Consider the following 16,468-nt stretch of genomic DNA (forward strand, 5'->3'; position numbering starts at 1 on the left):
CCGGACCCCAGGGGCGTCGGAAAGAGAGCGGGCATTGGGCTTTGCGGTGCCCCGTCTGTTTGCAGCGGAAGCAAACATCCGGTTCGTCCGTCGAAACTGCCGCAACTGCGGGCGCCGCTCGGTTGTCAAGGGACATGGCCCAGTTCTCAAGCTCCGCAAAGGTGACATAGGGCACCAGGCCCGTCCATAGGACTGCCTGGTGTGCGGGGCTCAGGCCGTCTTTGTATAATTGGACGAATGCGCGGTTCTGCCTATCAGCACGGGAACCCCGCTGTGTGCTCGGAACGCCTCAAACTTGCGGACCCCATATTCCTGGGCGCCCTCCCCAGGGTTCTGAGTGATACCCACAATGGCGTTCCAGTCCACCGGTGTATGGCCGAGCACCTCGCTGACATCAGCCTTGAAGTCGGCGAGGGCAACCTCCTGTTCGCGACGGCTGTCGCTGAGGTCAGCGCACCAGGACCCATTCTGGTGCGCGGGCTGGAGCCTGGACCACAGGTTCTCCGGGAGTTTGGTCCGGACCAGGCCGGCCACGTCCCTATTATGAAGGTTGTGGCAGATCTGCATCTCCCTAAGCCTCTGCCAAAATTCAGCGTTATTGTGCCAAGTCTCAAGGGCAGGGAGCCTGTCCAGAAGTTTCATGGTGTCGCCCGGGGTCAGGGAGGCATAGCCCGTGCGCGATTCCCGGGGGTCCGGATTGTCCGTGAGCCCCTCCCAGTCCCAGGTGGGGGACGGCGGGGCGCTGGGTGCATCGGATAAGGTCAGTAAAACCGTACGGGCAGCAAGCGCCTGGGCTTCTAGGTGCTCTGTGGCCTGCTTTTTCTTGTCTTGGACATAGGCTTGCTGGCAAGGTTCAGCTTTAACGTGTGCCTCTAGCACCAGGACGCAAGCTTTCTCGTACCTGTCTTTCTTCTAGCAGGCCCACCACTCGCGCTGTACATCCAGCGGGTCAGCGGGTCGCCAGCCTGAGCGAAGCATAGCCTTAATAACTTTTTTATTCTCGTCGGCTATAACGGGTAAGGGAACCCTCCGGCCCCCAATCTAGGTCTTCAGCTGCGCTTCCACCCATGGTAGGGACGCAGCGGGTGTAACTTGACAGAAGCTAAAGTAAAGCTAGCAGGCGTGCTAAGGGATGTTGCTGGCACTAGCTTATTAATCTCCCAGTCGGGGAGCCCACTCCCTGTAAGTCGAACCCTAGCCCTGCGGGTCAACCTGGGCAGGGGTGGGGATAGTTACAGACGTGTCGATTCCTGAGCGCGTGACCCCGGGTTTCCGTGAGTCTCTCTCTCACCGCCTGATGTTCAGCGGCTGTGTGTACCCCACAAACACTGGGCGTGAGCAAGGGGGGGGAGGGGGCGTGAACTCAGACCTAACAGCGCCTGATCCTGCAGAGGCCAACATCTCGGGACCGCGAAGTCAATGGGCAGAGCACGTATACCTGTTTTGGAGGGAGATGACCGCAGGGGACACCTGCACTGCCTTCCTACTCTTTTTCTGCCTTTTGGTCACTCATTCTCTGTCTCCCTCCCTCAGCAATCCTAACCTGCGGTGTGACCAGTTCACTAAACGTGCTATCCACGGTCTCCTCAGCATCGCGGATGCTCCATAGTGAGTCCATCCGCAGCTCCAGAGCCGTCACGCGGTCAAACAAGAGCTGCAGCTGGACACACTTCTTGCAAGTGTAAGAGTCAGGAACGTCAGCCACATTCCTGCGGTCCCACACCAAGTAACAGACACATGCCACAGGTCTGAGGTCCCCTGCCATTGTAAGCTTAGCTTTATAAGAACTAACTGAAACCAAACAATGCACTTAAATAAATGAAAAAGAAAAATAAGAAATAAAAGCCTTACCTTACAGGGTCTTTTTCTTCCGGTTAGAGGAGGAGTGCGGGAGGGAGATACTACACGTGTAGTATCTCTGGTTTAGCCACTGCCAAAATATAAATTAAGCCCTTACCTTCCTGGCATATATCACTGTTCCTTCAGTGACACTGTCTCAAAATCCTGAATTCCTTTCCTAATGACAATGCGGGTCTACCTACAGCACATGGACTGCAGCGGTTTAAGAAGGCAGCTCACCATCACCACCTCAAGGGGCAACTAGGGACGGGCAATAAATGCTGGGCCCAGCCAACGATTCCCACATCCCATGAGTGAATGTTTTTTTTAAAAAGTCAAAAATGGAGAGATTTTTCAAACTGACCAAAAATAAATTTCAGCTGGAAGTGTGATATTGCAATTTGCTGATGGTTGCCAAAGGTGGGAGGAGCTAATGAGGCAGAAGGGTGGCCAATATACAGCATAACCTCAAAGGGTTTGAGCTACAGCTCATTGGTGAAGGCACCCAGCCTGGATCAATAGGCAAGGTGAGAATGAGAGAAAAATATCGGTCTCTGAGACAGCCCACCAAATCCAAAACTGGTGGTTGTTATGCAGGAGTGATTAACCAGTGTGGTGTTGACCCATAGTAAGAGTCAAAAGAGGAGCAGATGTTAGAGGGTACATATACATGGCAAATTAAATTCAATTTAGCACCATTTATAGCTCTTCATTTTACGAGGAGGAGGTTGAAGTCTGTTTTTCCTCGGAAGATTAGCATCTGTATTAGACAAAGGGACTGAAATCGGACAGTGTGTATTTAAACCACTAACAAACTACTGACATGAGCTGATAAAGTCAAAGAGAGAGTCAACAATGGATGAGATTTTATTGCAATCAAAACTAATAACAGAATTAGGGAGATGGTGTTGCATTCTCTCAAAGTTTTTGATGAGGTTCCAGCATGTGTGCAGTTCTGATACACTGAAGCCGCATTAGAGAATGCAATAAAACGATGGAGAAAATGTTTTGAGAGGGAAAATTGAGCAAGTCGTGAACCTCTTTCCACTGAGAGCTGGTAGAGGTTATAGAACTGATACGGCTATTCAGCCCATTGTGCCTGCTCTAGCTCTTCAAACAAGCATCACTCCCCAGTGCCAATCTTCTGCCTTTTCCCCATACGCCTGCACACCATTTCTGTCCAAATAATTATTCAATACCAAATGAATACTTCAACGAACCTTGCTCCAGGCAGTGCATTCCAGACCTGTGATCGGTCTATAAAACTATAAAGGGATTAGTCTTTGTGCGTTGGGTAATCAGCTTGTTCAGAGATATTATCACGCATATTTGAGGCAGATAAGATTTGAACCCAGAGCACCTGGGTAAGAAGGACGGATGCTACAACTGTGCTACAAAGCCCTATTGGCTGGTGAGTATAGGGTACCCTACCCTCTTTGTGAGGAATGGGTATCAACAAATTGGAGAGAATCATTGATGCATATGAGGGTAAAAGGAACTTCTGATCCTTTTATGGGATGTGGATGTCACTGTTGAGGGGGTCAGTATTTGTTGACGGACCTAATTAGCTATGTAAGTGGAGTGACAGCTTGACACTAACCTCCTGCCTCTCCTTGTGTTGCAGAGATCAACAACGGTGTGTCCAACTCCGACAACGACTCGCTGTGCTTCGAAAGCGGGTTTGAGGGCTTTGCAGATGATGTCAGCTCCCTGGGCCGGGGCAGGGCCAAGATGCGGATCAACTGAGAGGCGTTGTTGGGCCCTGACTCTCACCACCACCCTCCCCTAACTTCCTCACCCCCCATGACTTTGAGACGTCTGGTTTCGGGAACAGTCCCACTGCTCACCACCACCCCTTCCCCCTGCATCGCCCCTCCCTACCCGCCACCCAGCGTCCTGTCCCACCCGCCCAACTCTGCCTCCCTCCACTCCCACCTCCCAATTTCCTCCTTTTGAGACGTGGAAAATGTGGACTGGGGTTCCACTCTGAACTGAGCCATCTCTGTGGCAATACTGAACCATGTTTGGAGGGTGGGGGAGGGTGGACGCATGGAAGAGGGGCTGCTTGAGGGGTAATTGGGAGGGTCCTCAGATTAGTGCTGTGCATGTGAAGGATGAGGGTAAGAAAATCCCCCCCCTCCCCTCCCTGCCCCTCAAGTATATTCTCTGGCAGCTGGCCCCTCTTTGCAACTGTTCTGGATTGAGTCAAGCACAAAGTAGGGCAGGTCCTTGGAATGAGGAATGGACAACAATTGCAGGAACATCTTCAGTGCTTGCTCTTTGCCAGTCGAATAGTTCCTTGCTTCCTGTGGCAAGAGTTGTGGACTTTAGTTCATTTCCTTGTTTCCCCATCCATATCAAGTTGGCTGGTTGTAATGTTCCATTTACATTTTTTGTGTGTCTGTAAAATTACATTTAAATATAATGTGTGTGTGTGTGTATATATATCTATATAATATATATATGGAAAAAAAAGTTCTACTTGCTGGCAAAATGTTCAGAAGTGCAGTGTTTCTTTCAGTTCATATCTATGCAAAATAGGTCATTTTGTTTTATTAATAATGTGACATGGGAAATACTGGGTAGGTTTGCCCAGATTCAGTGAAGAGTCAACCACATACCCGTGGGTCTGGAGCCCCACGGACGAGGTAAGGGTGACAGATTTCTCTCCATGAGTGAACCAGATACACCAATCAACAGGAGGTAAGTGGTTGCTATAGATTTTTTGAGTTTAAATTTTGCCATCCCTCACGATGCAATTCAAAGCCATGTCCGCAGAGCATCAACCTGAGGGTTTGCATTTCTAGCCCCAGTGACATTATCAGTACCTCCCTTAGGATCGATCGTCAGCAAGTTTCCTGGTGAGTCTGGGATTTCCCACTCATACTGCTGGAGATCCCATGGCATGACCTTGACTTCCACTCACTCACCCCACTCACTCGCCTTTGTTGTCGTCTCACATTTTGCTTAAAGGACAACTGCAAAAATGATGGGGAAAATGTTTTTTTTAAATGGCGCCCCCTGGTTTTTGTCCCTGGGTTTTACTGATAGCAGTGCACTAGTAGGGAGCTTAGCTTCAATGCATGGTGAGGCCTGAGCATTCCCGGAGGAATGGCATCCTTAATGTGAGAACCACCCAACTCTGAGTCAACAAAACAGTGGGAGATCTTTGTTGTGTTTTACTCCAGCCTTGGGGAACCATGTGGTATTTATTGTTTTCCATCTGCATGAAGTTCATAGAAAGATTCAGCATGAGGTTTTCACAAATGGAACTCCACATGCCAGTGTTTCCTGGATTCTCCATGTAGACTCCCTCTGCTGGTACATGATTTTGATGGTTGCCTTAAGAGGGCAAAATGCACAATGCAATTCTTTCAATACACTACATCCTTCCCCTCCTTAGCAAATGGGAGTGATGTTGTGTTTGTTTCCAAAGTTATAAACAGTCAGGTTTTAAGCATAACTTCCTCCTTCACCAGTAATGCTTACATATGCAAATACTGTATTGTATTGCGTTAACAGTACAGTCAGTCACACCCAATGTAACATGTTCATGAATGGAACAGAATTCAATGAGAAATATAATTATCATGAGTGAGATGTCATCTGACCTGGTGTGGTCTCAGTTAATTCATGTTCATCTCCCTTTGATAGCTGTCTAGGCCAGCTTCAATGTATGTGAACAGGGGATTCCAGTGCTTTGAATGCTGGTGCTTCTCATGTGATGATTTGCAAATTACACTTAAATGATCATTGGTCTTCATAGAATCCCCACAGTGCCATTCGGCCCATCAGATCTGCACCAACCCTCTGAAGAGTGTCCCACCCAAGCCCAGGCCCCTATCCTATCCCCACATGTACCATTGCGAACCCAACTAATATGCACATCAGTGGGACTAGATTAACCTAGAATATCTGAGGATCAAAGGGTCTGTTTCCATGTTGTACATCTCTATGACTCTATGGGCAATTTAGCACAGCCAATTCACCTCACTTGCATAGGTTTGGACTGTGGGAGGAAACCGGAGCACCCTGAGGGAACCCACGCAGACACTGAGAAACTCCACACCAACAGATGTTTTGATTCAATCCCAACAAATATCATTTGGATATGATGAGGGTCTGTTTGCTTTCCAACAAACACTTCATCCATGCCTTTAATGGTGTTACTCTGAATTTAAGGTTTTGTTATGCATTTACTGTCACCCCATCCTTTCCTGTTCCGTTGTGCAGTATTCTTGATGATCATTGGCCCTGTCAGCTAGCCCAGGAAATGATCAGCACTTAGGATGTGCAGCAAGGAGTATACCTGGGGACTTTCCACTAGTTGGTCAGACTGGGCTTTCTTGATAAAGGTACCCCAGATAGTTTGCAACCTCCAAATGAATCCAAGTTCTTGTCAAGCTTTAGGATGACAATTTCTGTTAAAGTAGAGGGTACCTATTTCCACGCCTCTGTCAGCATTAATGGGGAGGTACTCACCAGTGTATGCATCTGAGAGATGAATGGCATCATCAACCCATGGTCCTACAGGGAGTTCCGAACCTTCAGGGTCACAGTTTTCACATTGATGGCACTTAGCATTGCAAACATTGGTTATATTTGTGCTCTATTGTGCAGAAAATGCACATTCTCTAAACGGCAAGAGATTATAGAATGCTGAGGTGCAGACGGATCTGGGTGTCCTACTACATGAATCACAAAAACAAGTATCCAGTTACGCCAAGTAATTAGGAAGGCAAAGGGAATGTTATCCCATTTCCCTTGCAATTAATTATATAAAGGTAGTGATGTTTTGCGACAGTTTTACAGGGTATTGGTGAGTCCAGCCCTCTGAAGAGGTTCCCAACCAAGCCCAGACCCCCATCCTATCCCCACCGTGAGACTGGTTCGGAGCAGATTGTACAGGAGGGAGTTGGGGAGAGAGAGTTATCTGATGAGGAAAAGTTGAATGGGACTGGGACTGTATACATTGGAATTTTGAAGAATAAGATGTGATCTTACTGGATCATTTAAGACCTTGAACGGACTTGACAGGGTGTGTGCTGAAAGGTTATTTCACCCTTGTGGGAGAAGTCCAGAACTAGCAGACACGGAGCCTTCCATGTAAGATGGTAATGAGAATACTTTTCTCTGGAAGATCTTTGAATATATTTAAGGCATAAGTCAATAGATTCATGATTAATATGAGAGTCATAGGGCATCAGATGAGTTGAGGCCATAACCAGATTGATGATGAACTTGTTGAGTGAAAAAGAAGGCTTGACGGGGAAAATGGCTTCCTCCTGCTCCTAAATCTAATGTAAAACAGGAAGAAGAAACCAGGAATTGAAGGAATATGAATAAACTCCATTCAGCCCATTGAACCTGCCCCACTATTTATATAAAATCCGAAAGAACTCCAGACGCTGGAAATCTGAAACAAAAATGGAAGTTGCTGGAAAAGCTCAGCAGGTCTGGTAGCATCTGTGGAGAGAAATCAGAGTTAACGTTACAGCTCTGGTGACCCTTCCTCAGAACACCTGAACATCTGAGAAAAGAGTCACTGGACCTGAAACATTAACTCTGCTTTCTCTCCACAGATGCTGCCAGACCTGCTGAGCTTTTTCAGGGATTTCTGTTGTTTCCTACTCTTGTAGATCTTTGTTCCTCAATGTCATTTTCCTGTGTTGCTCCTGCTTCCCTTAGATCTGGAGTGTTTGCCAGTGTTGTGGGGAGGTTTTAACCTCGAATATCAGGAGACTGGGAACCTGAGCAGGAAGACAGAGGAGAGAGAGAGAGAGAAGCAAGAATTGAAATAAAACACAAAGGATGAGCAAAAGTGAGAGGCAGCAAAAACCAGAAGGTGGTAAATAAATGAGGCTGAAATGCAAATGAAGTTATGATGACTAACAAGGTTAAAAAAAAAATTCGTAAGGATGTGTGTCTTAACCAAAATCATGAGAAGAACAATGAATTATGATACAGTTGCCATTACAGAGACATGGCTGCAAGATGACCAAGCATGGGGACTGAACATCCAGGTGCAGTCATTATCTAGGAAGGACAGACATTATTGCTTATTGTTAGTAAAAGAATAATCCATACAATAGGAAGAAAATAACAAATTGTTGGCAAAACTCAGCAGGTCTGGCAGAATTGGTGGGAAGAAAGCAAAGTTAATGTTTTGAGTCTAGAATGTTTTCATCAGAACCAGACTCGAAGCAATTAATTCTGCTCTCTTCCCACAGATGCTGCCAAACTTGCTGAGATTTTCCACCACTTTTTGTTTCAGATCTCCAGCATCCATAGTTCTTTGTTTTATAATAGTGTGGAAGGCTATTGGTTTGGAGAATAAGGTTGTAAAATTAGTTCAGGTGAAGATAAGAAATGCCAAGTGGCAGGAAATATTTTGAGGGGTTGTTTATAGGGCCCTAAACAACAGTAGTGAATGCAAGGGAAGGTATTACACAAGAAATCAGAGATGAACACAATAAGGGTGAAACTGTAATCGTTGATAACTTAAAAACACATAGATTGGATAAGCCAAACTAGCAATGGTATTATGGAGGAATATTAGAATTAGATTTTATTGTCATGTGTACTCAAGTATAAGAAGACAAGAATACAGTGAAAAGTATACAAAGTCATCATGCTCTGGTGCCATCTTGGCTATAAAATCAGAATTAAAGAAAATAACAGAAATAAAAGAAACCGAGCAAAACGGAAGGAAAAACGTAAAAGATCTGGATAGTTTCTTTATCTCCCATCTCAAACAAAGGTGGGTGGAATGCTCAGGTAGATTTCCTGGAGTGTGTATAAAGTGTTCTTTTTAGACCAACAGCTTGAGGAACTATGCAGAGAACAGGCTATTCTAGAATGGATACTGTACAATGAGAAATGATTCATTAACTATGTTGTTTGGGGTCCATTAGGAAAGAGTGATCATCATATGATAGACATTTTCTTTAAGAACGAGAATGACATAGTTGAATCTGAAACTAGGGTCTTGAATGTAAATAAAGGGAACAGTGAGGTTATGAGTTGTGAATTGGCAACAATGGACTGGGAACCTTACCAAAGTTGCCAACGGTTCATATTCAAAGAACGTGCCTGAATAACAATGTTCCTATCTTGATCAAAAAGAAGAGAGGAAAGATGGCTCCATTATGGCTTACAAAATAAATTAGGGATAGTTTTAATTCCAAAGAAGAGATTTATAAAATTGTTCGGAAAAGTAACAAGCCAGAGGACTAGGAGTATTTTAGAATTCAGTAAAAGAGGATAAAAAGAAGTTGAATTGGAGCATGAGAGTAAGATTGCAAGGGATATTCAAACAAGCTATAAACATGTCTATATATACATGCCGATAAAAACATTAGTAAAGACTAATCTTAGACTGTGTCCCCAATTCTAGACTCCCCAAACAGGGAAACATCCTCCCTGCACCTAGTCTGTCCAATGCTGTTAGAAATTCATACCTTTCAATCAGATTCCATTTCATCTTTTGAAACTCATGTGAGCACAAATCCAGTCAAAGCAATCTCTCCTCGCAGGATAATACTGTCACCTGTAGTGTCAGCGTAGTGAACTGCCATTGCACTCCCTCTATGCATGTCTTCCAGAGTAGAATTTCTGAAAGAGGGTAGCTGGATCTGAAATGTTTCTGCTTTTGCTTCACAGATGCTGCCAGATCTGCTGAGAGTTTTCCAGCAATTTCTGTTTTTGTTTCTGATTTCCAGCATCTGCAGGGTTTTTTTTGATATCTGGTCAGGAGGCCAATTTTTATATAGAATACTCCAGATGTGATCTTAACAAGATCCTGTATGTCAGGGCTTCTGAACTACACTTACAGTCAGAAACTGGGGAAATTATAATTGGAAACAAATAAATAGAAGAGGAATTGAGCACATACTTTGGATCTATCTTGACAAAAAAGGACATAAATAGCCTCTCAGGAATGCTATGGAACCAAGAATGGATTAAAATGAAATCAGCCACAGTAAGTGATACTGGGGAAATTACTGGGGGTTAAAAGCTGACAAATGTGAGGACCTGCTAATCTGTATCCCAGCGTAGACTCCGGAGCAGTTCCTACAGATTGAAGGATGGCAAATGTAGCCCCTCTATTTAAAAACAAAGGGAGGGTGAGGAAAAAAAAACAGAGCATTCCAATCCAGTTAGCCTAACATCAACAATAAGGACCATGCCAGAGTTTGTTATAAAAGCTGTGATGTCAGAACATTTGGAAAGTATCAGTAGCCAGTGTGGACCTATGAAAGGCAACTCTCAGTTAACAAATCAACGAGAATTTTTTTGAAAATGTAACAAGGAGAATGGAGCTGGGAGAGCCAGTGGATATGGTGTGTTTAGAGTTTCTGAAAGCTTTTGATAAGCTCCCACAAATGTTAGTGCTCAAAGTTAATGTTCATTGGATGGGGGTAATGTATTGCCATTGAATGACAAACAGGAAATAGAGTGTGGGACTAAATGGGTCTTTTTCCCAGTGGTGAGCATTGACTAATAGGGTATTGCAAGGCTTAATGTCTAGGTATCAGCTCTTCACAATATGAAAGAGTCTTCTGTCCAACTAGTCCATGGTGGTTCCCAAGTTCCCAAATTAAACCAGTCCCACCTGCCTACATTTGGCCCATATTCCTCCAAACCTTTACAATTCATGAACATATCCAAATGTCTTTTAAACATAGTAACTGTACCTGCAATCCAGGACTTTCTTTGGCAGTTCTTTCTGCGCATATGTGCAAATAACTTGGATGAGGATATCAAATGCAATACTTAGAAGTTTGCTGATGATACAGAACAGTGAGATTGAGAATTGTGTAAGGAGGCTTCCATGTGATTTAGATTAGATTAGATTACTTAGTGTGGAAACAGGCCCTTCGGCCGAAAAAGTCCACACTGCCCCGCCGAAGCGCAACCCACCCATACCCCTGCATTTACCCCTCCCCTAACACTACGGGCAATTTAGCGTGGCCAATTTACCTGGCCTGCACATCTTTGGACTGTGGGAGGAAGCCGGAGCACCCGGAGGAAACCCACGCAGACACGGGGAGAACGTGCAAACTCCACACAGTCAGTCGCCTGAGGCGGGAATTGAACCCAGGTCTCTGGCGCTGTGAGGCAGCAGTGCTAACCACTGTGCCACCATGCTGCCCACATTTAGAGAAGTTGTGTGAGTGGGCACCATGTGATAGCTGCAGTACATTGTGATCACTGTGAAGTTGTACACAGTGTGAAAAGCAGGAAGGCAGAGTACTATTGTGGGCGGCACGGTGGCACAGTGGTTAGCACTGCTGCCTCACAGCGCCAGAGACCCGGGTTCAATTCCCGACTCAGGCGACTGACTGTGTGGAGTTTGCACATTCTCCCCGTGTCTGCGTGGGTTTCCTCCGGGTGCTCCGGTTTCCTCCCACAGTCCAAAGATGTGCAGGTCAGGTGAATTGGCCATGCTAAATTGCCCGTAGTGTTAGGTTAAAGGGGTAAATGTAGGGGTAAGGGTGGGTTGCGCTTCGGCGGGTCGGTGTGGACTTGTTGGGCCGAAGGGCCTGTTTCCACACTGTAAGTAATCTAATCTATTTAAGTGGCGATGTATTGGGAAGTGTGGATATACAAAGGGATTTGGGGAGGGTCCTTGTACACCAGTTAATGAAAGACACAAGATGGTGACAGAGTAGGATGACTCCAGCCAAGCTCCTCTACTCCACCCATTTTTGCTTTCCCACCTTTTCCTCCCCCCTTTACTGGAGTTGTGGATTTTTTCAAACTATAAACTCATTTAGAGGGGAATGGAGGAGATGACCCCCAGACCAAAGGCTGTCGGAGGTGAGTCTCAGACTAGGCTGGTGCGGGGACACGAGTCCTGGACCAGGCCAGCATGGTGAGACATGTTCCCCACCCCTCCCCACTGCACCGGGCCGGTGCAGGGAGGCAAGTCCTGGACCAGGCCGGCAGGGGGAGGCATGTTCCTCTACCAGGATCAGGCCAATATGGGGAGGTGAGTCCTAGACCAGGCCAGCGCAAAGAGGCGAGTCCCGAAGGTGAGCCTTGGACTGAAAGCTGCCGCAGAGAGGTGAAGCCCTTGCATTACCAAGTAGCGATCAGAAAAAGCTATGGAAAAAGCACGTCCCACCCACCCCAGCCAACAAACCCCTCCAGAGACTTCCCGGTGGCAGAATCTGCAACTCCAGGGTCTGACTATTCAACCACTGCAGGACCACCCCCATCTAGAGCAGAAGCAATCCTGGGGAACAGCTAAAGGAGATGTAGGATATGCTGCCAACCACATTCCTGAGGAAGAGCTTATGCTTGACACGTTGACAGTCCTGATCTTTGGATGCTGTCTGACCAGCTGTGCCTTTCCAGCACCACACTTTTTGACTGCCAGCCGAGCAGACTACTTCATCCTGGATGCTATTGAACTCTTTAAACATCTCTCCACCTTCTGCCAAATCCGTAAAATGACTATTTTCTTTCCCCCTCCTATCCAGTGTTGAGCTCCTTAACAGTTGTTGGACTGCACCATAATAATTAGGAGCAGGAGTAGGCCATTCAGCCCCTCCAGGCTTCTCCACCATTCAATTGGACCATGGCTGATCCAACATTCCTCATGTCCACTTTCTTGTCCTTACCCCGACCCACATTCCATGTTCTGCTCAAATCTTTTCTCTGTAACCTTGCACAGTCTTCCTTGTCAAATAACAATCTCCCATTGTTTTAAATGAAAAATAAAAGGAAGAGGTAGCATGGTGGTATCATTGCTGGACTGTTAGTTTAGTGACCTGGGTGTAACTGAAGAAGGGTTACACCTGAAATGTTGACTTCTCCACCTCCCGATGCTGCCTGGCTTGGTGTGTTCTTCCAGCCTCCTGCCTGTCTACCTTGGATTCCAGCATCTGCAATTCTTTTTGTCTCTAATCCTTAACCAGTCTGGCTGACATGTAACCCCAGACTCACAGCAACATGATTGACTTTTAACAGCCCGCGAGACAATTAGAGATGGCCAAGAAATACTGGCCTAGCCAGTAATGCCCTCATACACTCATAGAGTCATACAACACGGAAACCTTTTGATCCAACCAGTTAATTCTGACCATAATCCCAAACTGAACTAGTCCCACCTGCCTGCTCCTGGCCCATATCACTCCAAACATTTTCTTGCTTATTCAAATGTCTTTTAAACATTGTAACTGTACCCACATCCATCACTTCCTCAGGAAGGTCGTTCCACACGCAAACCACTCTGTGTAAAAAAAAGTCTCTTTTATAGGTCTTTCCTCTGACCTTAAAATATGCCCCCTAGTCTTAAAAACCCCACCCTTGGAGAAAAGAAATCTGCCATTTACCTTATCTATGCCCCTCATGATTTTATAAACCCCTATAAAGTCACCCCTCAACCTCCTACGCCCCAATGAAAAAAGGGCCAGCCTATCCAGCCTCTCTTCATAACTCAAACACCCCATTCTCCGCAAATTCTGATAAATCTCTTCGGAACTCTCTCCGGGTTAATAATATCCTTCCTGCAACAGGGCAGTCATAACTGTGAATAATAAAAATTCTCCATTAAACCTGTGTTGCCCATACTTTGAGGTAATGTATTCCAGCTAATTGCATGAGACAGGTTTTTTTTTTACATTTGTTAGAACCTGAACTGTTAACAGAAGTAATATTGGACAATCAAATATGTGATATCAAATCAGCATATGCCACCTAATCAGATTGGCAGCATTACTATAGAATGATAGCTTTCCCTGGAAGTCATAGAACATAATAAGGTTATTGCCAAATCCTTAGCTTAAAAAAAACTCTGATCAAAGTTTGGGAGGAGAATGTTGAGGAATCATTTTTGGAATGCATGGATGTTTGATCAATGGAGACAGAAACAGTTGGGAAAACTCCGCTAGATCTGATTGTTTCTATCTTCCACAGATCTTGAGTTATCATTTCAGTTTAAATATGATGTTATTTCTATTTATTTGCTTATTTGTTTATTTAATTATTTATGGGTTATGGATATTGCTGGCTGGGTAATACCATTGAATGTTAAGGGGTACTGGTTAGATTCTCTTGTTGGAGCTGGTGATGACTCAAATGGCTCAGTGCTTAGCACTACTGCCTCACAGCACCAGGAGCTGGGTTCGATTCCCGCCTCAGGCAACTGTCTTGTGGAGTTTGCACATTCTCCCAGTGTCTGCATGGGTTTCCTTCAGGTGCTCCAGTTTCCTCCCACAGTCTAAAGATGTGCAGGTCAGGTGAATTGGCTATGCTAAATTGCCTATCGTGTTAGGCACATTAGTCAAGGGTATATATAGGGCAGGGGAATGGGTCTGGGTGGGTTACTCTTCGGAGGGTTGGAGTGGACTTGTTGGGCCGAAGGGCCTGTTTCCATACTGTAGGGAATCTAAGTACAAAGGTCGGTTAATTTTTTTGATCGGTAAGACATAAATCAAAAATGATTTCACTTAATAGGATAACCGGTTCAAGAGCATTAGTGAGTTTGATGGGTTTTTCCACCAATTGACAATGGATTCATGATCATTTGAAGAAATTGATTTATTATCCACTGCTATTAATGAGGTGATGATCCACCAGTAACAGCATTAACTGTTTCCTAATGCCTTTCATCAAAAATCTGGCTCTGATTTCATGGTCATATCACATTGCCTGAGAAACCTCTTTTGATTAGGGAGTCTATTTAGTTTATCACAACCTTAATAACCTCAATTAAATCATCACGTAATGTTCTGCAGTTTAGCATAAACGAGCTTTGTTTACGAAAGCCTGCCCCATAAACTGATCTTTGGAGCTCCGATAACATTCTGGTTAATTTGCAGTGCTCTCCTTTGATGTGCTCACATATCCTTTCTACACTTTACCCTATCATGGGCTTCTAATTTTATTTAAGTTAATGAAATATACACCAATGGTTTAATGGAAACTTGCAGAAGACAATAGAAACTTAGTAAATTAAACTAACGTTATTCAGGGTGATGATACATCAGCCTCTGCCCTGCCTACTGGTCTCAAAAGGCTCAATTCTGGTTTCTTGTTGGCACTCACCATGCAATTTAACCAGAATTTTTATTGCAGTAGAATAGCAAGGTACTCTTTATGTATTGCAGCCCATTAGTTGGACAGCAGAGGAACAAGTGAAGTTTTAACATAAACTCTTTAATGGGAATGCAGGTATAGAAGGACTTGAGGTGTATAGAAATCATTGATGGTGACAGGTCCAGGGCGAGACCACAGTTAGTAAAGTATACAACATCCTAGGCCTCACAAATAAGGCACAGACTATAACAGGAGGAAGTTACGTCTGTCGGAAATGCTGGTTCACCGTCAGATGGATCATTGTGTATAAGTTTGTAGGCAGGATGTGGAGAGGGTGCAGAAAATATTTACAAGGTTGTTTCCAGGGATGAGCAACTTCAATTTTTTTTAAAAATTAATTCACAGAATGTGGTCGTCACTAGCCAGCCCAGCATTTATTGCTCGGAGGGCAGTTACGAGTCACGTGTAGGCCAGACCAGGTAAGGGTAGCAAATATTTCCCTAATATTCTTCCCTAAAGGACATTACTGAGCCAGATGGATTTTTACAACAATAGAGGCTTCAGGGTCACAATTAAACTCCTGATTTGATTGAATTAAAATTCTACCATATGCTGTGATAGGATTTGAACCCACAGAACATTATCTGGATCTCTAGATTAATAGTTCAGCAAGAATACAGCTGCACCCTTGTCTCCCCTGAAAGGACGACAGCACCTGGACAGAGACATGGATAGATTGGAGATGATGGGACTATTCTCCTTGGGGATAAAAGAAGATTGAGAAGAGATTTGATGGAAGTGTTCAAATTTGACAGAAAGCTCAAGAGCCAGTGGGCACAGATTTAAAATTAAGGGACGCAATGGTGAAATGAGGAGCTGTCTGTTCCACTCGGAAATGTTTCGGATCTGAACGTGCTGCCTGAGAGTGTGGTGGAGGCAGGTCCAATCAAAGTTTTCAAAAGGGGAACTGGATCACTATCTGAAAAGGGAAATATTGCAAAACTCCAGGGAGAGGAGTGGCACTAGCTAAATTCCTTCCTTGGAGCTAGCACAGACCTGGTGGGCCAAATGGACTCTTTCTTTGCTGCAACCACTCTGTGGTTCTATGACAACTAAGAAGGGAAGGCTAAATTACCCATAGTGTCCAGGGATGTGTTGGCCATAGGCAAAGCAGGCATGGATCTGGGCGGGATGCTCTTCGGAGGGTCAGTATGGACTTTTGGGCTGAGTGGCCTGTTTCCACACTGTTGGGACTTATGTCTGCAATGCACAGTATATTTTCACATGAATTTCAGATTTTAACATGAGTATTCTGGTTTCATGTGACAATGTGCCAACCAGGTACAAAAAATGACACGGTTTTTTTATTCATTCATGGGATGAGGGCAGCACTGTCCTGGTCAGCATTTATTGCCCATCCTTAATTGCCCAGAGGGTAGTTAAGCGACAACAACATTGCTGTGGGTCTGGAGTCATGTGTAGGCCAGAGCAGGTAAGGATGGCAGTTCCCTTCTCTGAAGGATATTTGTGAACCAGATGGGTTTTCCCAATAATCAACATGGATTCACAATCATGTTGTCTA

The 16,468-nt window shown here is 45.0% G+C and overlaps 1 protein-coding gene across 5 annotated transcripts in view; it reads left to right on the plus strand.

Annotated features, from left to right (window-relative positions):
• Window positions 1-4,335, plus strand: part of gdpd5b (glycerophosphodiester phosphodiesterase domain containing 5b) — a 250,916-nt gene extending 246,581 nt beyond the window's left edge. For 3 of the 5 annotated variants that reach the window (XM_043692479.2, XM_087988434.1, XM_087988436.1), the window contains one exon: window positions 3,464-4,335. In XM_043692479.2, coding sequence (XP_043548414.2) covers window positions 3,464-3,585 — 122 coding nt within the window. In that variant the 3' untranslated portion in view covers window positions 3,586-4,335. The remainder of the gene's footprint in view (window positions 1-3,463) is intronic. The other 2 variants (XM_043692480.2, XM_087988435.1) reach the window with 1 other exon arrangement.
• The last annotated feature ends 12,133 nt before the right edge of the window (window positions 4,336-16,468 follow it).

Source organism: Chiloscyllium plagiosum, unplaced genomic scaffold (assembly GCF_037043375.1).
Source record: "Chiloscyllium plagiosum isolate Xiang-an unplaced genomic scaffold, Cpla_swu_hap1 HiC_scaffold_6, whole genome shotgun sequence".
In the NCBI taxonomy this organism is placed as follows: Eukaryota; Metazoa; Chordata; class Chondrichthyes; order Orectolobiformes; family Hemiscylliidae; genus Chiloscyllium; species Chiloscyllium plagiosum.